We start from the raw sequence: 22,200 nt of genomic DNA on the forward strand, positions 1-22,200 counted from the left end.
TGTGAAGAGCTTTGTTGGATGGATGGTGTCATTAATGGCAGTAAAAGCATGCTATAAAAACGTGATGTTGTCACTTAGAAAACTGGTCAGATATATTCCATGGTCAAGCTAAACATTTCTGAAATGTACTGATTTTTCTGCTAGTGCAGCTGTTAGTTGGGGCCTCAGGTAAAATCTGTTTTTGAGGTTCTTTTCACAGATAATTTTTGTCCACAGTCTTCAAACAGAAAAGCTCATAGTTTTGTTCCATTACTTTGTATTGTATAACAGTGATTTGCAGGCTCTTGGATGCTTCCCAAGGCATAATTTGCAAGTATGTAAAATGTGTGACCTATTTTGTACGATTTTTTTAATAATGAATGCACAAATAAAGCAATGTGGATTAGAAGGGTGGGTTGGATGGTTAGGGTGTGAAAACCATGAAGATAAACCAGTCAGTTTACACTGCCTGCAAATATCACTTATTCTCTTAAGCATGAATATTTGCTGTATCACATCCCAGTGAGGAGAGGGTGTGCAGTGTATGGGTCTGGCTTGAATCTTGATTCACACAAGAATATACAATAGATGTGATTTTATTTCCACCCAGATTTCCTCAGATTTGTCAGGGGCAGTTGTCTTTCAGTGAAGCATGAATACATGAGGGTTTTAAGTAAATCTGCAGCACAGACATCTGAGAAGCTGCTGCGTAATTTAACCGAAAATCTAAGGATGAGCTTTCACAAGATGGCTGAGCCAAACTAATGGCTTGCTGCTGCCTAAAGGGACAGCTGCTCTGTTCCTTCCCAGTCCTGCTGCTAGTTTATCCAGTGCTGCTTTTTCCTTTATGCAGACTCTGGCATCCTCTTGGTCATTCTTATCATTTATCTGTTTTAAAAAAGCCAAATAACAACTGAACCCAAAAACCCCTGAAATCCCCATCTTAAAAAAAATAAACCTAATCATTTTGCTTTCATTTTCCCATCACTACCAGAAAAGCAGTGTTAGCAGGAATTTGTGGCCAGCAGGTAGGGATCTAGGGAATGCCAGTGTCCTAGAAACATTGAACTCTTTCATGGCTCAGTAGTTGCAGGGAACAGCCATTCAGATGTGTGCCAGTTAACAAATCCTCTTTGAAACTCGTTGCATACACAGTTCTATTAGAGGCTTTTGTCAGAGCCATGAATGACAGTGAACATGAATTTTTCAAGTAAAACAGCTGAAAATACAAAAATATGAAAAGTACAGTTCAGCTGGTAGTAGTGTCCTTGTTTAAATTAGATGAAAGCAATGCAAATTTAACTGGAGACACAGAAAATTCAACTTTCCATCTGTGTACTTCAGGCATCTTACTTGTACCCTTATTTAACATCTTCCAGCAGGATTTTTAAGAAACATCTTAACAATCCTTTTTTTTTTTTTTTTTTTAATCTTTGTAGAACTGAAGGAAGGTCACCATGGGAGCATTTTTAGACAAGCCAAAGATGGAGAAGCATAACGCGCAGGGGCAGGGGAACGGGCTGCGCTACGGCCTGAGCAGCATGCAGGGCTGGCGCGTGGAAATGGAGGACGCGCACACGGCTGTGATCGGTTTGCCAAATGGACTCGATGGATGGTCGTTCTTTGCTGTCTATGATGGGCACGCTGGATCCCAAGTTGCCAAGTACTGCTGTGAGCATTTATTAGATCACATCACGAGCAACCAGGATTTTAAAGGGCCAGATGGGCCACCATCTGTGGAAAGTGTAAAGAGCGGCATCAGAACAGGTTTTCTGCAAATTGACGAACACATGAGAGTCATCTCTGAGAAGAAGCATGGCGCAGACAGAAGTGGGTCAACAGCTGTGGGTGTCATGATTTCTCCCCAACACACGTACTTCATCAACTGTGGAGACTCGAGAGGGTTGCTCTGTCGAAACAGGAAGGTTCACTTCTTCACACAGGATCACAAACCAAGCAACCCTCTGGAGAAGGAGCGTATCCAGAACGCAGGCGGCTCCGTCATGATTCAGCGTGTGAATGGCTCCCTTGCTGTTTCAAGGGCACTTGGGGACTTTGATTACAAATGTGTCCATGGGAAAGGTCCAACAGAACAGCTGGTCTCACCAGAGCCTGAAGTTTATGAAATTGAGAGATCAGAAGAAGATGATCAGTTCATCATCCTGGCGTGCGACGGTATCTGGGATGTTATGGGAAATGAAGAGCTGTGTGACTTTGTAAGATCCAGACTTGAAGTCACTGATGACCTTGAGAAAGTTTGCAATGAGATAGTTGACACCTGCTTGTACAAGGTAGCCAGACTTGAGAGAAGGAGTTTACTGTGCTTTCCCTATTAGAAGTTTATGAGCAAGCTAATAATAACTTTGCTTCCAGTCTATAAATATTCAATGGTTTATGGTAACATGAGTTTGACTGTGATGACCATGTATCCTACAAAAGTGGTGATAGAGGGGGAATGAACACACAACAGAAACAATGTTTTTCTGGGTGGTTTTGGTTAATTAAGAGATTATAATCATGTACAGATACACTGTGATCAGTGGAAAACTATAAACTAATGGGAATTTATGGGCAAGCTAAAGACAATAACTGCCCTTTTTTGTTTCATAATGTACTTTACAAAACCTCAACTCTCAAGACTTAATCAGGCTAGAGAGTGTATTTCCCCTTCCTAATCTTCCCCTGCTTTCTTGGGCACATAGTATTAACATTACTGTCATATTTACATCAAGATAAATGCAGAATCAGTGAACCTTGACTTCATGTTTTGAAGACTTGGCTTCCTAAGTTAGTTTTTCTTTTGGTTTAATTACTGTATTTCTTACTCCCTGTTGTGTGATACAGCTCTGAAACCAGCTCTAGTAGATGGAGACTATTTGGGTTAACAAAACTATGTAACTTTGTCTGCATTAACTTCTACTTTGTGTTAATGAGTTGCAGTGTGATGCAGTTACTGAGTTTCATAAGCTTGATACTTATTTTGCAAAGGCAAATTGGCAATCATAAAGAAAAAAAGCCAACTTTTTTCTAGAGAAACAAGACAACATCCCTGCTCTTCCCACATGGCTAATAGTATCATTGTTTCCCATATGAAAAATTGGAATTGCTTTCCAACACCTTGGCAGATTGATAATGGTTACATTTTTGGTTACTATTTTTCTTTGGGAATCCTAAAAGCAAATACCAGGAAGGGAACAGTGGCTTGTGGATGCTGTAAGCTTTGCAGGAGCCAACTGTCAGCACCTTCCCATGCCCATATACTGGTTTTTTTTTGCACACTGGCTTGTTCTTGGTCTTTCTGACATCACTGGAGTTAATTAGTGTTAAAAGTTAAGCCTGTGGATGCATATTTGTAGGCCAAAGCAAAGGACTATTGTAAGTAAACCAAACACTTACTTTGCATAAGCAGAATGTGTTTGTATTTTTAAATATCCAAGTATTGAGGGTCCTTTATTTGGAGTATTAAATGTAAACATTTTTGGAAGATCTCAGTACATTACAGCTGGTTTTCTAACAAATTCTGTCACTTGCAACTTTTCATGTTTTAAATGAAAAGGAAAAATGAAGGAAAATGAAGGAAAAACCTAATAGCTGTGATTTTTAGTGGAAGCACTGTCTGAATTTAGCACCTTCCTGATGAGTGCTTTTGAGCAGTCATGGTTTTGTTCACCCATTCAGCTGTTTTCCCAAAATGTTTGGATGGCACTTAAAACAAGATGGAACACAACTTTGTAATTATACATCACTCATTACTAATGTCAGTTTTTAAATGACAGTGGGGTGTCTGTAACTGCCTCCCTGTAGTCTTCAAACCATAAAAGTGGAAAAAACAATGACTGAAGAGTTGTACCAAATGAATGGGCCTGGAATTCTCTAAGGGGTACAGGGAGATGAATTCTAATGGTAGTATTATTCCACAATAGTCAAAACTGGATTCTGATACCATATGATTTGTGAATTTCTGTATTTAAAATGCTTTGATGTGTGTTTAGCCTGGTGTGTATACATTTCTCAAATCATGTTTTCTTTTCCACCAGGGAAGTCGAGACAACATGAGTGTGATATTGATCTGTTTTCCGAATGCACCAAAGGTATCACCAGAGGCGGTGAAAAGAGAGGCAGAGTTGGACAAGTACCTGGAAAGCAGAGTAGAAGGTGGATCATTTAAAAAAAAATAAGTAACTTTGTTTCTAAACAGACCCCTGGCCCCCTTCCCCTTCCAACAATTAAACCCTTAACACATACAGGCTTTTTAATAGACCTTCAAGTGCCATTGGCCATCCTGTGTACCTCTGAAAAAGGCACTCTATATATCCTGAAAAAGTTCTGCCATGAAAGTGCAGCAGCCTGTAGCCCTGAAAATTATTCAGGATGGCAGAGAATTCATTTATGCCCAGTGTTCTTCCTGAGTCTGTTGACAGCACTAACTTCAGACCAGTGAATCCTGGTTCCTGTCACATGGAGTTAAAGAAAATAATCAAAATATCTTACAAAGTGTCTGTGAAGATGATAATTTGAGTGCCATTTATAGTTAAGTGCAAATCAGTTAGCTGTAATATTTTATTATCCAATAATAGTATGGTTACAACTCAATTACTATAATCTTTAAGCACCTGCTTACATATTTACTTATTTGAAAGTATGTCAGAAATTGGTCAAAACTAATCTTTAAGCATTTGTGACAAACAAAAGCTAGGAACTCATCTTGATAGTAACTTAAAAATTTTTCTTAAACTTTAAATCAAAACTGTGAGTCTGGGGCTTTTTGGATCACATAGAAATGATATTTAAATCAAGTAGATTCAAATAATTTCTGATTAAAACTGCATTTATAGTGCCTTTTGATATTTAAAACCAACTACATCTTGGAGTTTGTTTCTGAAATCTAAGACATGCTGTATGCATTATTTGCATAGGTTCAGTCTATTTTTGAAGTGGACTCCTCTGTATGTTACAAGTCTAGTTATGTGTGTGTATCCTTCCAAGAACCCTTAATAGCACACAGGGCACGAGAGGCAGAGTTCTCCACAGCTGTGCCAGCAGTGGTCAGTAAGTTAGAGGAGTACATTATGCACTTTTTCCTCCTTAACTTGCATGATGGTAACACATTGCAGCTCCTGAAATTTCGCAGAGAACTTGCCTGCATGGGAATTTTGGGCTCAGCCAAATCCATGTGCAATTTTTACAGCACTTACAACCTGTGTAGGTGCTCCTGCAGAAAGTACCACGTTTTTCCTAGGTCTCACTTGCCAGCTCTCAGCAAACTGCATCTGTTCTGCCCCTGAACAAGTGCCCAGGCAGACATTTGTGTGTTTAATGCCCACACTTGCCTGAGAGGAGAGGAGAGGAGGGGTTGGTGCACAGTCAGTGCTGGTGTGAATGTCCCTGGCAGCGTGGCAGGAATGTCCCCGTGCAGTCCCACTGCAGGAGGGAGGTGCCAGCAGAGCAGGGAGCAGGTTTGCACCAGGAGGAGCTCACAGTGTGTGCCCACCCACAGATCTGCTGAGGAACAAGTGTGCTGTACATTCACACGTTGATTCACAGCCTGCTAACTCTCCTGATCTGGGCAAGTGCTGCCTTCTTAGCTTAGATATTGTGGCTGAGCTCAGACAAACCCATGACCTAGAATATGAAAATATGATGAAGCCAAGGCTGCATCTTCAGCTGGCCTCATCCTACCCCAGGAGTGTTACAGTGAGGACAGCTGGCATTTTTGTATAGCTGCTTCATTTGGTAAAGGAACAGCCTAAACACTGGCCCTGCATGTGGTTATGGTACATACCAGGAATTTGGCTGCTGGTACTTTGCATTTATACAAATAGGAAATTTGCAGGAATGATCAAAGTGTGGTAATTGCATAGAGGCAGAAGGATTCTGTATGTAGTTATAAAGCACTTTAATTTAATGGGATGGTGTCTGAACAACTTGAGGAAATACGCTGTACTTCCTCTCAAGGGTCTTTGCTTAAATTTTAGAGTTATCCTCAATCTTTTGTCTGTTGTTGCACAAAAAGATTATTTAAATGAATGAATATTTAGTAAACACTATTCAACCCAGCAGTGATTTGTATCAGCTGTTAGCAGAATTTGGCCTTTTAGGACTTATGCATGAGGAAAGTTGAAAGGCCTGAACCAAGGCAGAATTTCAAGAACAGAAGTTGATAAATTTAATTATATTTAATATATAATTAATTAATTAATGTGCCATTGCATTGTTTCTGAAGTAAGTGGATAATGCCTTATTGACTAGTAAGGTAGGACTGCTGCAGCATCTGAAACTTTATACACTACAGTGAATAATCTTGCTCTTATCTTAGGATATTATAAGAGTGGCAGTGCTTAACTTTAAAAGCCTGATTTTGGGCTGAAGGAACTAAAAAATATAAAGAATACTTTTAGAATGATCTTACTAATCTGTAATATCAATTTAAATTTAAAATTCATTAAGATGGAAGCTTGGTTAAAATGCATATTACATATTTTTATGCACTTCAGTACTCAGTGAAGTCCAACAGGTAATGAGAGTCGATCCTTTCTAATGTGCATTTTTTTCTGGTTGTATTTTTATCCCCTTGGCCCAGAATTTACCTTTATACTGTTAAGAACTAGTGCAAATTTTAAGACTGAATAGGATTTAATAATGATGGTCATCTTGAATAAGGAGAGATGATTCAGATTTTAAAAAATGTAGAAACTTTTCTACTTACCATGTCACTTAAGACTCTCCTGATATGTTTGTGGTCCAGATTTGTAGCTGCACCAAAAAATGGAAGAAGCAGCAAGTGTGGAGAAGCATCCTTGTGCCATTACTTGCAATAAATCAATGTTACTCCTAAAGTATCATGTGAACTTCATGGTAGAAGTAATCAATCATTCCAAAATGTGTTGCTATTATTTGCACTAATATGTGTTATCAATGTGTTGACTCTAAAAAGAAACTTGTCTAAGCTTTTTTTCTGTTCTCATTTTTTTTTTTACATAAAACCATTCCGTAATAGATATTCCCTGCAATATTTATACCTATGTAGAGAAAAATAATTTTAAGTTAGCTGTTATATGTTCCTTCCCTGATTTTCACATAAACAAAGTTCTGGCTTTTTCTTAAACTTTGTATGGAATTCCCATTTTTGAATCCTTTATTTTAGGGTTGTAAGTACATTTTTCCAGTACTTGATGCCATGGAAATGTGTAGAAGGTTTAAAAGTAAATTAAAGACTGGGGGGAGGGTTAAAGGTGTATTGAAACAAGATAATTCCAATAAATTAAACACAGCTAGCAGACCGACTCCATTTGTTGTGTCTTCAGTGTTCATTCAGTCTGTATCTATAGTTTTATCAAAATATAAATGTATTCATTTAGTGGAGACTGTATGTTAAATGTACTGCAGTTACAGGTTGTGAAACTGTGTAGTATAGGTCAAGTATAAATTCCTTATTTTTGTACAGCAGAACTTTAGAACTAGCACAATGTAGCATATTCTAGATGTTCAAAATTGCACAATAAAGGAACTTGGCAAACCAAATCTGAGATCTTGGCTTCTTATTCAGATTTAAGATTTCATAGATTATTTCTTTGCTAAATGTAAGATGGTAAAATGAACTTTGGCTGTAGATTTTGAGGAAATGGCAAGTTTTTGAGGTGTCTCTGGTGTGCAGTGTCATGTATTTAAAATTTAAGTTTTGAAGGAAACAGCTTAAAGCTTTGTGCTGCAGAGTTTGATGCTGGTTGAGGACTAGGCAGTGTTTCCACTATACCTTGCAAATAATTTACACAGCCTGACTGCAAAACAGAGCTGATGGTTTTTGTAAACACACACAGCCCTGAAAAACCATTACATACACAAAAAGTAATTCACAATTGTTTTTTAGGTTTGGTTTTGTTTTGACTAAAAAAGACTGGATACATGTTGGTTTTAAAAGCTTTCAATGTACCTTATCTCACAAATTATAAAATGGAAACTTGGTGTGTTCTTCTGGAATTTAGGGCAAAATCTGAATGCTTGAGTATTTTTCAAAAGTGGTACTGATGAATTCCAACTACTTTCAAACTGTGTAAATGCTTTATTAGCTGAAGAACAGTGTGCATGTACATACATGCATGTATAGATGTGCACATATGTACACATTGCTGTATGCATGTTGCAGCATTCACTTGGAGATGAAAAGCACCAGGTCTTAATAATTCACATGTTTTGCAACTTCTGAGAGCTCGTGTTTACAGAGAAATGAATGAGATGCATTTTAAAAAATGTTCTTTAAATTTCATAAAATGCCTGTTTAAGGAATGACTCTTCATACTTCTTCTGGTATGATCTTGAATGTCTTGAATTCAAATAAAACTGTGTACTTTTGACTTGAGGAGAAAAGTGAAAAAAGCAAACACATACCCAAAACAAACCAACCAGGCCTGAGAATAAACTTAAAGAATTAATGTCTTGGCAAATGTGGCTGTGGCTACAATACAGATTCTCTTCACCCAGAAGCTGGAGTGGATCAGCTTTAAGTTTCTGCCCTGAATTTAAATATCTCCTGAGTTGAGGATGAAACTGTCAATTAGATGTGATGTCCCTGGCTTTTAATTTATGTGTAATAGTCCTTAAAATATGCATGTTGCTGTAATGCAGTGAGGTACAAGTATTGGTTTATACACATACAGCCATGGGAATTACTTCTGACATGTCTAACCCTTTATTTCTTGGAAATACTCTGTTTTCTGTGATGGCAATAATATTTTATCTTGTGTTGCAGTGATAAAGCTGATGTTAATATCTGCCCTATGCCTTGGGAAGATATTACATCTTCTGTCTAATGTATAGCAGGAAAGCCATTAAAGATTTTTTTCCCCACTGTTACTAGGTAGCTGTGTATTTCTAAAACCAAGTCAGCATGTGAACAGCAGTAAATCTGTGTCAAATCTGTTACAGATTTTTACTTACGGAACCAAAGTTAACAATTACCATGTTGAGTACGATCTGTCGCTTTAATTTAATTTTTTAATTTTATTTTTAATGTTAAGCTGCCTTTTTTTTTTTTTTTTTTATAAAACTGAGTGTTTCAATCTTTTGAAGTTAAATTTGGACTGCACTTACAAAAAAAGTACTTCTGATTCCCAGAGATCATAAAGAAGCAGGGTGAAGGAGTGCCAGACTTAGTCCACGTGATGCGTACGTTAGCAACTGAGAGCATCCCAAACCTCCCACCGGGAGGGGAGTTGGCAAGCAAGTGAGTTCACATCAGTGTACATGTGGGGGTTCATTTCAATCACTTTGGGACTGCAAGGCCACTCTTAAAAAAGTTGGGGGGCAGGGAGGGAGGAAGGGCACAGCACAAAAGGTGGTGATCTGTTCTCCAGTTTTTATTACGCAGTTGTTCTGGATGAAAAGGACAAGCCTAAGAGTGGAGTTGACTGTGAATCATTGCAAAAATTAAATGTCAAACTGTAGTTTTTGGGAAGGAATGAGGGGTTTTTAAGGGTGGCCTGAGTGTCTGTTTTTTTAATTTAACTGGGGTTTCTGGGGGGATGTTACATTTGAACATGTGAAAATAATGCCCTGACTTTAATGACTTGGGTTGAAGTGTTCTACACTTCAACAAGAAGTTATATGCATAAAATGTTTTGCTTGGCAGCTTTCTTTTCTTGTCTGTAGCCATGTTGTAATTGCTTAAAAATTTGCTTTTGTTCCTCTCTGCTTGTGACAAATCTGAAAGCCAGATAGAAATCTATCAAAAAAAGAAAAGTGGGAAGTTAAATTTGTAGCTTTATATAGCTGACTTTGTCCCTGAAGGGTTCGGTGGTGATGCTCTGTGGTTTCTCAAATATTCAGTCTTTAAGGAAGCAATGTGCTCAGCTTGTTTGCACCCCAAACCAAGAGCTTTTTGATTCAAAAGATTCTTCATGAGCCTGTGCTGTGTTAAAAAGGATAGGGCACATGTGGTATAGAATATTTTTGACCTTTCAGAGTATGATGCTTGTATTGTTACACAAAACAGCAGGACTTCAGGCATGTAATTGAATAAATTATAAATTTAAAAATTGAACAAATTATGAAGGGATAAAATAATTAAATTATAAAGTGATAACTGTAAAGATGGCTTCTAGAAAACAATATTGTTCCTATAGGAACTGTTTGACTAGGAGAAGAAGAGATGGCAATTTAAAGTATAATAGCATCTATTTTGGACGGGCTGCTGTACTGTTGAAGTATGAGTGAGTCAGTTACTCATGAAATGCAGCATACAAATTGATTTTTCTTCATCTCCTTTGGCTGGAAGTGGCATCATGGCTGTGAAGAAATGCTGAAGTGATGTGACTTCAGCAGGATTTTGTATCTCAGTGATGCTAGCTTGAATAGGGACTTAGAGAAATATTGATTTAATTGGATGTTTATGTAACTTAAAGCACTGTTGCCAATTTGGAAGGAAAATAATGCTTTCCAAGAAACCTGCCTGTATTTAGAATCAAAGATACCTATTTCTTGAAAGATGTGGGAAACTTTCCAATCCATATGTGTAATGTACCTTGTGTGTAATTGCTTGATTTTATTGCTTTGAATCCAACCTCTTCTTTCATGCCCTATACCCATTCACTATGATGTTTATACATGGTAGTTCCTGACTCTTCAGTGTTGCAGGATGATTACAAAGCTTGTCATCTGCTTTTTTTCTTCTCTTGCACTCCTTTGTGATTGCTCTGCATGCATTCATCAGCAGTTTAAAGGTTGCTCTTTGAATTTTGCTTTGCACCACAATCTGCTACTTCATCTTACTTAGTTCTGCAGAAAGGGATCCAAAAAAAAGTTGCATTTGAAGTCCAATATGTAATTTCTGGTTTTTACTCCCCTCTTTCCTTCCTGTTCTCCCTTCAAAGTTTTTTCATTATATACTTCTAAAGGCATAGGCAGCTTCTTCCTTCAGCCTCACATTTGGTTGTGTTTTGTTTTTTGGGGTTTTTTTATTGCCTGTTTTCAAGGGGTTTTTAAACCCTCAGTTTTTCACCCTATGTTAAAAGAAATAAATAAAAATCATGTTGCTCATTTGCATGTTGATGGCAAATGTATTCATCTTTTATCAATTTATTTCTTATCAATTTTCTATCACTATTAGAAAAGTCAGGAATCCCAGAGATGAAGGTTAATTTCAAGCTATCTTAAATATGCTAAGTAGGGGCCTTTTTAAAAGGAGGTAACTGTAAAAATGGTTGAATAAATTTTTTTATATTTTTTTACCAGACAAAATTGAGTATTGGCCATGTCATTGTAGAAGAGTATTGTTCTAGATCTATTTTTTTTCATGTTTGCACATGGAAAGTACATTTTAGGGCATAACACAAACAAAAATGTACCTCAGAATGTAATTTTTGTGTGTCCAGAAAATAACACAACACTGTTCCCCTATGGAAATAATACATAATACATGCTTTAATACATGAGGCACTACTGCAGTGGTTTTTGGGCACAAATGACCAGGACATTCAGTGTCCACTGAGGTTTCTGCTGCCCTTTTTCAAAGGGAAGAGCTGACTGTCAGGTTGTGCTCTTCTCCTGCTGAACTCCAAAGGATATTCAGCCTTGTTTGTCTTAAGCCTAAAGGTTTTAAAGGATTTTTTGAAAAATCCTTTAATTTTTTTTTTAAGGTTTTAAAGTGCTAACTTGGACTAAAAATGGTTCTGTGAATTTGGAATCTTCTAAAGTTTGCATTTAAATTAAAAATGGGAATTTGACTTGGGGAAAAAAATAAAAATACAAAAAATTAAAATCTTGTGGGTTTTTTGTTTTCTTTGCTCTAGACGGAGTGTGATTGAAGCTGTGTATAACAGACTGAACCCCTACAGGAATGATGATGCTGTAAGTATCTTCTCTCTTACATTCTCTTTCTCCTCACCCCAATTATTTGATCTGTTTTGTAAAGAAAGATATTACAAATTCCTGTTAAAGACCCTTTTCCCCCAAGAAAGGAATAACACTGTTGTGCTTTTTGGACTGTGTTTTGTAATTGTTTTCTGCTGCCTTCTGCTGATCATCATCTCAAAACTCCAGTAGGGTTGATTCATTTGTCCTCTGGAATTTCATTATTTCAGCCCTGCTTGGGTTTCCAAGTGTTGCCAAATGGTGGAAAGAGTCGTGGGGAGCCTTTTTCCCCCTTCTTCATAGGACACATTTTTTCCTAAATATCAAGAAAAAAATGCTATATCTAAAGGTTAAATGGATGTGTTAAGAATACATTAGTTTACCAAATGGACTGTGTAAACACTTTTATTCTTAAGCACAGAGCATCTTACAGCAAGCAAACACTTTGGGTTCTTACATGTCAGTGCTGAGAGACATAAATCCACCGTCAGGATGGGGGGAAGAAAAACCAAACAGTGAACATGAGCATGATTCCAGTGGCACTTTAACCACCAGAAACAACATTCTGCCACTGAAAATACAATCTCTCATGGAGCAGTTAAACTGATCCTTTAACTATCAGCAGAAATTTCTTCCATGCTTGGATGTGACAGAAGTGAAATGCAGCCAGACATGAAGATTGTGCGTTGGCCTCACAACTGTGCACTAGTTTTATTTGGCAGCCCTCGTTCTATTTTGAGCATTAAAATTTCTAAATAGGGGCTGAAAGAGGATGCTTTACCTTCAAAATACATTCTGTAGTATGTTGCTGTTCTACAAATGTACAGTACACAAACTTTGTGATCATGTTGGCTACTGGGATACAGAAATTTGCATATGGAATAGTTGGCAAGCAGCTCCTGCATTTTTAGTCATGCTGCTTTTATTCTTCATTCTTGAAACAACCATTTTGCTTTCATCTAATTGCTTTCCTTTGCTACTTCTGGTCTTGAAGGAAAAGCTGGAGGTGGTACTTTTGCAAAGGGCAATTTCAGTTTGTGTTTTTTTAACTACACCTCCGTGCCAACTGTTCCTCTCTGGTTTGCAATGGATGCTGTGTGCAAGATTGAATGAAGGGTGCAGAACTACATTGCTAAGAAATTCTCATGTGTGGCATTGCTAGAGACTTAATTAGCCTCTCTCCTCTCCAAGGAGTCACTAAGGCAGTGCTTTTGGAGAAAAGTAATATTTCTACCTCCTGCAGCCTCAGTAATGATGGGGAGGTGTAGCTGTGGAAGCACCAGGATGAGCTGTTGTAAAAGCCCATCCTGCCCCTTAATTGCTTAGGGAAAAGGAGCAGATGATGCTGGAACCACCAAAGGTGGTGCACAAGAGCAGTTTGCTCTGATTCCTGTGCTGCTGATTCAGCTCTGTTACTTCAGCTGCAGAGCTGTGGCCCCACTTGCTCTTGGTTAACCTGTGAGCCCACCTGATGAGGTGGAGAAAGCTGAATACAGAGCAAGGGAAAAGGAAACAGGCCTGACACAAAGGCAAATGCTTTAAAAAACACTTGGTAAAATTAAATACTAATTAAACCAGGAATTGGTTAAACATTTGTCAGGCTTGTGGTCATTATACAAAATTTGCTGTTGCCTGTGGGCCTAAATGGAATGAATTTTTGGGACACTCAGGAATTGGATAAATTGAAATACCAAGTAGTGTGGCCATAGAATTATGATTGGGAGCACAGCATGTTTCTACTTTCAATATTTTTATTTTTGTTGCATACATTTCTTTTTTTCCCCTTGCAGTTTTATTACCATCCAAAATTACGATTTCCTTCAGTTGCCTAAACTACACTTCTGTAACCTTAAATTAAAAGTGTTAAAATAGCTCTGAGTTATAACAGGGTGTCAGTTGATGTCTGTATCCTCCCATGCAACGAGGGAGGGCTGAGAAGACAAAAGATGATAATGGTGATAACACATGGCATGAGCACATCCTGCTCTTTTCTCACACCTGTGAGCTGAGAGATTCCATTTTGTATCACTTCTAACTACTCAGGAAATAGCTAGAAAGGCTCTGGAAATGCTTTTGAGTTACATGCCCAGGAGCTTGTTTTCAGGATTGATAGAACAGTCATATTTTGAAATTTCTTGATTCTGATGTTTTGTTAATTAAGAATATGTGGGGTTTAGATACTTTTTAAAAGCTGTTTCTGAAAGGGGAGAGAAAAGAGACTCCTGAAATGATTTAAGTCTTTACCCTTTTCAGTCTGGATTTTCCAGAAACGGCCGCAAGAATGGGCACTCCAGACTTTAAAGGGTTCCTTCTTTTTTCTTTAAGGATTCTGCCTCAACTGATGATATGTGGTAAAACTGCTCATCTAGCTGTGGAGTTCACCTTTCATCCTGCAAATGAAAGTGCAGCCCAACCTCAGTGACCCTTCTTAACATCCATCCTCAACCTTAATTAAAGAAGGGAATATGATGTGTTGGTGAGAGTGACTACAGCAGTACAACATCTAGCCCAGGAACTGATCTTTTTTTGTAAAACAGACTTCTGTAAACGTGATTTCAAACCATAAATTCATGTTGTAAATCAGACTCCAGCAATTTATGTTGTATGATTTTGTTTTTGTAAAGTGCAATTGTCTTTGTACAAATGCTCATATTTAATTATGAACCGCTTTAAATCACTATAAAGGTTAGAAGAAATGTTTTGGCTTGTGTGATGCAACAATATATATCCCTTTTTAAAATCATGTTGTGGTTTTGGATTGCAAGGAGCAGCAGCCTAGCCAGCTAGGTGCTCAAGAGGTGCACAAAACTGTTAAAGATAACTTTTTTAGTTGATATGAAAGCTGAACTCATGGGCAACCTACCAGAAATTACAGTGTGTGAATTTCACTTGGCCATGGAAAAATAACTTAGGAGCAGTGCACATTTTTCAGCAAACATACATCATTTTCTTGGATGCACTCCTGCTCTCACGTTGAGTCGAAGGGATTTGTGCTTTTGAGTTCAGTGGGAGTTAAATCATGCCCTGTTAACAGTATCCTGTTCATACATGTACCAATCTTGAATTAGAACACCTTGGTTCTTTGCACCTCTTTTTCATTAACCCTTACCTGAAACTACTAATCACTGAGCACGAAGACAACTTTCTACATAAAGTAGGAGTCTGCAGCATTTTTACAATCCTGATTGGCTGGGTCTGCTGCTGTTCCAAGAAAAATACTCTTGAATTCCATTTTATCAATAAAGCTTGATTTAACAAACAAGACATTTACCCATAAATGTGTAATTCCTTCTTTTCCTGCCTTTTAAAATGTCAGTGCCATTGTAAATGATATTTTACTTGTGGAAGAATATTTTTCTTAATTGGTAGCCCATTTTTAAAATGGGAAGGATTTTGATTCTTGCCCAAGACATAGCCATATGCTAGAGGATGATGTGGGATTAATCCGTTACCTTATTTTTTACAAATGTTAGTTTTTTCAGGCTTTTTGGTGTTGTTTTTTTTTTTTTCTCCCCTCCCTACTGAAGATGTGCATTGGTTTGAATTTGCCTACTGTTTGATAAAAATACATTTGTCAAAGCCTGACAATCTTTAACATTTTATGGTGTGTGTTTTTAATTGACCCACTTACTTAGAATGAGAGACTAGTGGTTAAACAGTACTTGTGATTTGAGGTATAGCATGTTGACAATATTTAACTGTTTGTTGTTTAAAATTCTAATTTAAAATTTTATAAGAAAATAAACTAATTTGATTTAAGCTTAGCTTTCTCCCATTGAGCATACGAAAATTAAGTTTTCAAGTCAGTCGTGTTTGCAAAACTGCTGTTTTGTGCACCTTGTATTGTCTTTTTGGTTGAGAATATTGTATTTAATATGTAGTTTACTCATTTAGTAGGCAGATTCCTCAAAAGGAAAATCAGTAAAACAAGTAGATTGTAACATTTACTGCAGTTAAACAGAATCAGAACTTGGTGTATAATTACTTTTTGATAGGAAAATGTAGTACAATGCATTTTGCTATATTTGTCTTTCCCTAACTTTGACACATACATATTTGTATATATAGCCTTAAAACTAATGCAGAGTTAGGGAACACTGAACAGTGAAAAAGTAACTTATAGTGTCTTGGAACTAAGTATAGTATATACCAGCAAACTTTTCTTTTATCCCTCTTGTCTCTGTGGGGTGCTTAAACGTAACTTCATTGTATTCAGTTTGTAATCTGTTCAAGCATGAATGAAGAAAACATAAGCACTATTTGTATTTATAAATTTATAGCAATTTTTGCTTAAAGAACCAGTTCCTTACCTACCTATGAATAAATGCTTAAAATGTCTAATTTTGTTGTAGAGTGCAAAACTATAATGATGTTAAGTTATAGCTTCACAGGCACCTAATTAACGAGCATATTTAATAATACATGGTGTATTAGTGCGAAAAGCTCAACTTAATTTAGGACTAGGCAGATAAAGTTCTGTCCTTTTTTTTTTTCTTAGAGACTAAAGTTTAGTTTTGGAAACTGCAAAACCTTGAACTGGACTGTGGAACCTTTGAGTTTTAAACTTTAAAAATCGGAAGCAAAACTGTGGTGTGAAAAGCCATACTTCAAACCATAATCACTTAAACTGTCTCAGTGACAAAGGAGATTTTTTGAAGCCTCTTCTGACGAGGTCTCCTGAAGGTTAGAAAGAAAATAATTCTGCTGTTGCTACAGGTGATGTGAGTAGGTTTGAGGGTAGTGGCAGAGAGGCTGTTTCAGGCCTTTCTCTCTCTCGCCTACGTTCAGCGTTTTGATGAGCTCAGAGCACTGAACTGTGATGTATGCATAAACACTGCCATTTTAGATACAGACTTTGACTACAGAATAAACCAGTTAAGTATATAAAGCATCCTAGAAAAGAGGCAAGCTGTACTTTTTTCACTGCTCTGAAAAGAAAAAAGGCACTTTTGCACCTTTGTGCATCTCCTTCTTGCACCAGAAACTTTTTTTTTTTTAAATGCTAAAAACATTAGCACCTCAGGGGCAAGGCAGCAATTTTTATTTTGAAATATTGTGTGCTATTTATTTCCCTCTTGGAAAAAGATTCATGTGTGACAAAAATGAAAATTGTGTGATGTTAACAGATGTATTTTTAAATACATGTTCAAATAGGAATGGTCCCGATTTGCTTGTTTTTAAAAGGAAATGACATTTGTAAAGCTACTTTGCTTCGTATGCCATGCAACTTTGTTTTCCTTCTACATTTGACAGCTTCACTGGCTACAGTTTCTGTGAGTTTTTTTATAGTCAGATTAAATGTTTGGCTGATCGTTCTGGGAGAATACCTGTAACTGCTTTATAGACAACTGTTCCAAATAATTCTCACTAATTCAGCATCAAAAATATGTTCAAGACAGAAGCTTCTAAAATGTGCTTTATACCAATGTTGGATGAACTAAATGCAGTGACATTAAGTAGGATCCTAGATTTGCAAGGCTTTGTAAATCCTTTGTATCCTTAGAGACCCCAGTACTCTGCTGGGGCAGGAACAGAGCCTGAGCCTTTCAGCTGGGCTTGCTCTCAGCTGGCCCAGGAGCAGCAGCACCAGCACCTGGAGGCACAGCCATTGCTCAGTTAAACTGTGAGCTGGAGTCAGAACTGGAGAGAGGAATTTCATCAGCCTGTGGTTGAACTGCTGTGAGCTGTGGCAGGCGTAGGTTGTGTCAGAGGTGCCTGGTGAATGCTGAGCAGCAGATGAGTCATGGGAGCATTACCTTGAGAGTTCCTGCAGGTGCCAAAGCTGATCTTTTCAACATTTACTTGTAGCAAACTGACTTCAATGTCCATTACGTTATTTATTGCAAAGCTGGTGCTGTCACTATATAGGTTCGTGTCTGAGCCATTTTGCTCAGTTCAGGAGTTGGAAGCTTAAGATGATTTAACAAAATTAGGGATCAGTTTTTTCTTCAGTTGATTCCCTGATAAGAATCCCGCCTTAATTTTATACACTGGGATAGGAGACACTTCCTATTGCATTCCATTTTTAGTAGTTTATGGTCTAAGGATGTGGTTTCATGATCTTAGGCCAAGACTAAACCATTGCTCCTAGTTTGCCCCTACTGCCTTTTTTTGTGCCAGTGCTTGTCCTTAAGTAGGTGTGCAGTTAGGGGAAAGAAAGAAGCTGTCCTCTTGAGCTGGGTAAATTGATAATCCAGCTGTGAGGTGCTGGTGCTAGGGAAAAATTGAGAGTGGGGAGACAGGACTGAGAGCAAAGGAATGCTTGCCCCACCCCTCCTGCCACAGTTTAGGAAACCACACCCAGATAAATGATGGCCTGTGTAGGGAGCATCTGGCCTTTGCAGATCTTTCCTCACTTTAAACAATTTTTTTTTTACAAACATTTCTTTTCTTTAAACTGGAACCATCAAACTTTGGTCTGAATGTCTTGTGTGTGAGTTCTGTGCTGACAACCTTCCTCTGTGTTCACATTCTCTGCAAGTTTGGATCTCTATCCTGTAGGAGACAGCATGGCTGCCACAATTAGGTTAATGATATGGTTGTTACAGCTTTCCTTAGTTCAATGTACATCAGGATTTCATCATGGCAAGGTGTTCACCTCCATCTCTGCCTGCATCTTCTAGAACTGCTTTTGTGCACAGAAAACTTGGTGTGTTTCAGTTCTTGGTATTTAAACTTGGCCATGTCTAAAAGAAGCTAACCTTGAGGAAAGCCAGTGCCCTTTTCCTCATCCTTTGGCAAATTCAGTATTTGATACAAACCTGATGTACCTTGCACAGGTTCAGAGGCAGCAAAGCTGTAGAGCTACAGGGCTGTACCTGACATTCTTGTGTAGAAAATGAATTGTCACTTGGTGCCAAGCTTTACCAGCTATGAAAATGAAGTCTCCTAGATAATGAGTGTGGCTCCTTGTTACTACAGCTACCTGTGTCTGAGGTGATCATAGCTGAGCCTTTATGGGCCAGTTCAGGCTGTAAACTCTCCATCTGACTGGGGAGGTTTTTGACTCTCTAAGTGGTGAAAAGAGGCTCCAGACATGAATTTCCAGGATGCTGTAGCACAAAAAAAAAAAAAAAAAAAAAAAAAAGAATGTGATTCCTGCTATAAGCTGTAAGCAAGGAGCAGAATTTAAAAGTATCACTCTGTGGCTAAATAATTTTGACTGACCTGTCTGAAATACTGATCAGAGACTCCAATCTTTTGTGAGCTTTTTCTCTGGAGTGCTTGCACAGTCTGCAGCTTTGTGCAGACCCAGGTGTGCACATCTGAAGCACTCTGTGGCCTTATTTTGCTTAATAACATTGCTTTACAAATGAGGTAGCAGCCACCTGGGCTGTGGCACGTGTTCTCAGGAGGTCAGGAAGCTGTAGGAAAACTTGAAGCTTCTGTTTAGCATCATGGACCACTAAATGCATTCAAGTAGAAAAGATATAGACATGTTAAAAGTTGAGTTTACATTGTCTCACATTGTTAATTTGTTTCTAGAAAAATGACAAGTGTTTCTACCATTTGCTTAATATGTGAAAAAAATGTCTGGAGCTTTAATCTCCTGATTGTGTCAGAGTTGTTGACTTGTAGTTACTTAGGCTTTGTGCATATTCCTCATTTTCTCTGTGTTTTTGTTAGGTGTTCCTTTTGAGTAGCAGTAATACAGATTTTTCTTTTCCCATCTCTTGTACACATTCTTCTAAAGTCTTTGCTTCCAGGCTAAGGGAACAGGAGTGATATTGATATTTTAGGAAAGTTGTTTTGGAAGAGGCTTGCTTTAAATGCAATGACCACAAAACCCTCCAACCTTTGCACCACAAAAGTTGGGAAAGTGGGCTTAACTTAAAAAATGCCTTTTATAAACCAAGAAAATCTAAAAGTGTCAAAACTTTGGGTTAGAAGTGGGATGACAGGTCAGGTTTATAGAATGGTTTATGCATAACCAGATTTTTAGATATAACTTGAACTGATTCCTGCCCTAGTACTTTCTAAAATATCACTAGGCACCTGCTTTCTTATTTTTTTTTTTTATCCAAAATAAGAAGAATAAAACCAATGATCCTCACTACTGTGTGACCAGCCGTGTATCTGAGGGATGGGTGCTGTGTCAGGCACCATTTTCCTTCAGGAGCACAACATCAGCACTTCTCAGCTTGCTCAGTAACATTGAGGCAAAGCTTAAATTCCTTTTTTTTCCTTGAAGTGTTGGCTCTGAAGAGCTTGGTGGGAATCTGGGGCTTTTCCAGGTGGACAGGACTCCCCATGTGTGTTATGAGGAGGCCTCTGGAGTTGAAGGAGCTGCCATTGTTATTTATTTTGAGAAATACCTTTAGGAATAATGAGAAAACAAACTGCAGGTCCTCAAACAATCAATACTTTTATTCTATTGATGTCTGTAGAGCAAGGTCCAGAGTTTCAATTCAGCTGTTACTGAATTCCAGCCAGTCTGAGCAGTGCAAATACTGGGTACCCAATTTCATGTTCACTGTTGGGGTTTCAGGCTGGATCACAATATTTCTGTTCACACTGCAGGGGAAAATTAGAGTCAGGCTAGGGAAAATCAGGCACAAACTTAACTTTACATGCTGCTGACATTCGTGGAGCTTTTGCTCACAACATACAAATTCTGCACTTGTTGTTGGAGCCTTAACTATCCCACTTCTCTTGGAATGAAAAACAAATGTTATCTTTATTCAGTTTAGGTTTTGAAAAAGCTTTTCAAAGCCAAAGGGAAGACAGTGATGATGTAAAAGCAAAATGTTTGGTTAATCTGAGATAATTTCTTAATTCTTTAAACATCTAAGAATTTTTTTCTTTTAAAACCTTAGAAGAGCACAGTTTAAGAGATTTGATCTTTGATGAAGTGCTTTTAGCTGCAGATCAGTGAAATCCAAAATGATGTATCCAGAATGGAAAGACAATGAGAGCTTGAAAATGTAGGAATAAATGTGCTGAATTTACATAGAATTATATCCATGTCCAGTGATGGACTTCTGAAAGATTGGATGATCTTTGAGGCTCTTCCAACCCAGACCATTCTATGGACCGTTCTATGAAGGGATCTTTGATAGTGTTTATAGGGGAACTTTTTATTCTTGCTGAGTGATGCCAGACTGAGAATTTGGAATTTCCAGCCCCTTAAATTGGAAACTGGGCATTGCTCACCAGAGTCCCCAGTGCTGGGATGCTGTCACCCCACATTCCATGGGTTAATGCCCTGCAGCCCATGGGAGTTGGGTTTTCCCAGCCTGGTTTTGCTGATGACCTTGGGCACCAAGAGTTAAATTGTATTTTTTAACCACATCTAACTCTTTGGTGCCAGGAATCCACTTTCTGGAGTAAGTGCTGAATTATGCAAATGTTCTTGGCAAATGGTGCTGGGTATTTCACTGCTCGGAAAACTCAATTACTCGTGACCAAGAGTTGGTAGGAGACAAAAGCTGAGGTTCTCCCAGCCAGGGAGTGCTGCATATCTGCAAAGCGTGAGCTTTGACTTCCAGGACCAGCTGTTTGATAAATCTTTATAAGCAGAGATTTTGGGTTCTAGCATCTGTCTTGTTCCTAAGACCACGTACAAAAATGCTGAATTAGAGAGTTTTCACCTGTCTTCTCACAGAATTGACTCCACACCATAAGAGTCTCGTTTGTAGTGACATGCTGTGCCTGTCTTTTTAGAAAATTCATGACCTCTTTATATCTATTTTGTGGAAAGTGTAACTTTTTTCATTGATGACCTGTATAAATGTGTGTTACGAATGGAGAGATTTAAGCTTGAAAAGCATGTTTGCAGATTACACAGCTTCATTATGGAATTTATAAATTTAACAGAGTAATATACAAGAGCATAACTATTTTCCTTAAGTAGAATGTATAACAATATATAATAAATTATTCTCCACGTAGTTCACCCACTATTTACAGTTTTACACAATTCAAACTGTGTGTTTACAGAAAGTTCAATAAATGTATATTTTGTACTATGTACAGATTCCTGGTCCCAAAGAAAATGTGTGAACTTAGTTTCTAACTTAACTTTTGAGATTGTACTTTTTTTTTCTTTTTTTTTTTTTCTTTTTTTTTCTTTTTTTTGGTTTGGAATCAGTTGAACAAAACTGCGTTACGCCTGTCGATGGTGGAGGCTTGCATTGGAGTAAACGGGAATTGGAAATATTTCTAATCTACAAAAGTGATTCCACTAAATAAAACAGGCAATTACATTGTGTGTGTGTATTTGAGTGCTGCACAAACCATCCTCACATCTCTTTTATTGTCCCTGATTTACAAACTTTCCAGGCCTCCTTCAGTTTTCTGGCTCAAGGGAGTTAGATTAAAATGAAATACTGAGGGCTTATCGTGATCACTTTTTAGTTACAATTATTAAACTCCCTC

The 22,200-nt window shown here is 37.8% G+C and overlaps 1 protein-coding gene across 3 annotated transcripts in view; it reads left to right on the forward strand.

Annotated features, from left to right (window-relative positions):
• The window catches only part of PPM1A (protein phosphatase, Mg2+/Mn2+ dependent 1A), a 34,714-nt gene extending 12,686 nt beyond the window's left edge, over positions 1-22,028 (forward strand). Inside the window, exons 2-6 of one of the 3 annotated variants that reach the window (XM_063159744.1) lie at positions 1,419-2,270; positions 4,017-4,134; positions 9,091-9,199; positions 11,763-11,820; positions 14,077-22,028. In XM_063159744.1, coding sequence (XP_063015814.1) covers positions 1,437-2,270; positions 4,017-4,134; positions 9,091-9,199; positions 11,763-11,820; positions 14,077-14,124 — 1,167 coding nt within the window. In that variant the 5' untranslated portion in view covers positions 1,419-1,436 and the 3' untranslated portion in view covers positions 14,125-22,028. The remainder of the gene's footprint in view (positions 1-1,418; positions 2,271-4,016; positions 4,135-9,090; positions 9,200-11,762; positions 11,821-14,076) is intronic. The other 2 variants (XM_063159745.1, XM_063159746.1) reach the window with 2 other exon arrangements.
• Positions 22,029-22,200: the final 172 nt, after the last annotated feature.

Source organism: Melospiza melodia, chromosome 6 (genome assembly GCF_035770615.1).
Source record: "Melospiza melodia melodia isolate bMelMel2 chromosome 6, bMelMel2.pri, whole genome shotgun sequence".
Taxonomy (NCBI): domain Eukaryota; kingdom Metazoa; phylum Chordata; class Aves; order Passeriformes; family Passerellidae; genus Melospiza; species Melospiza melodia.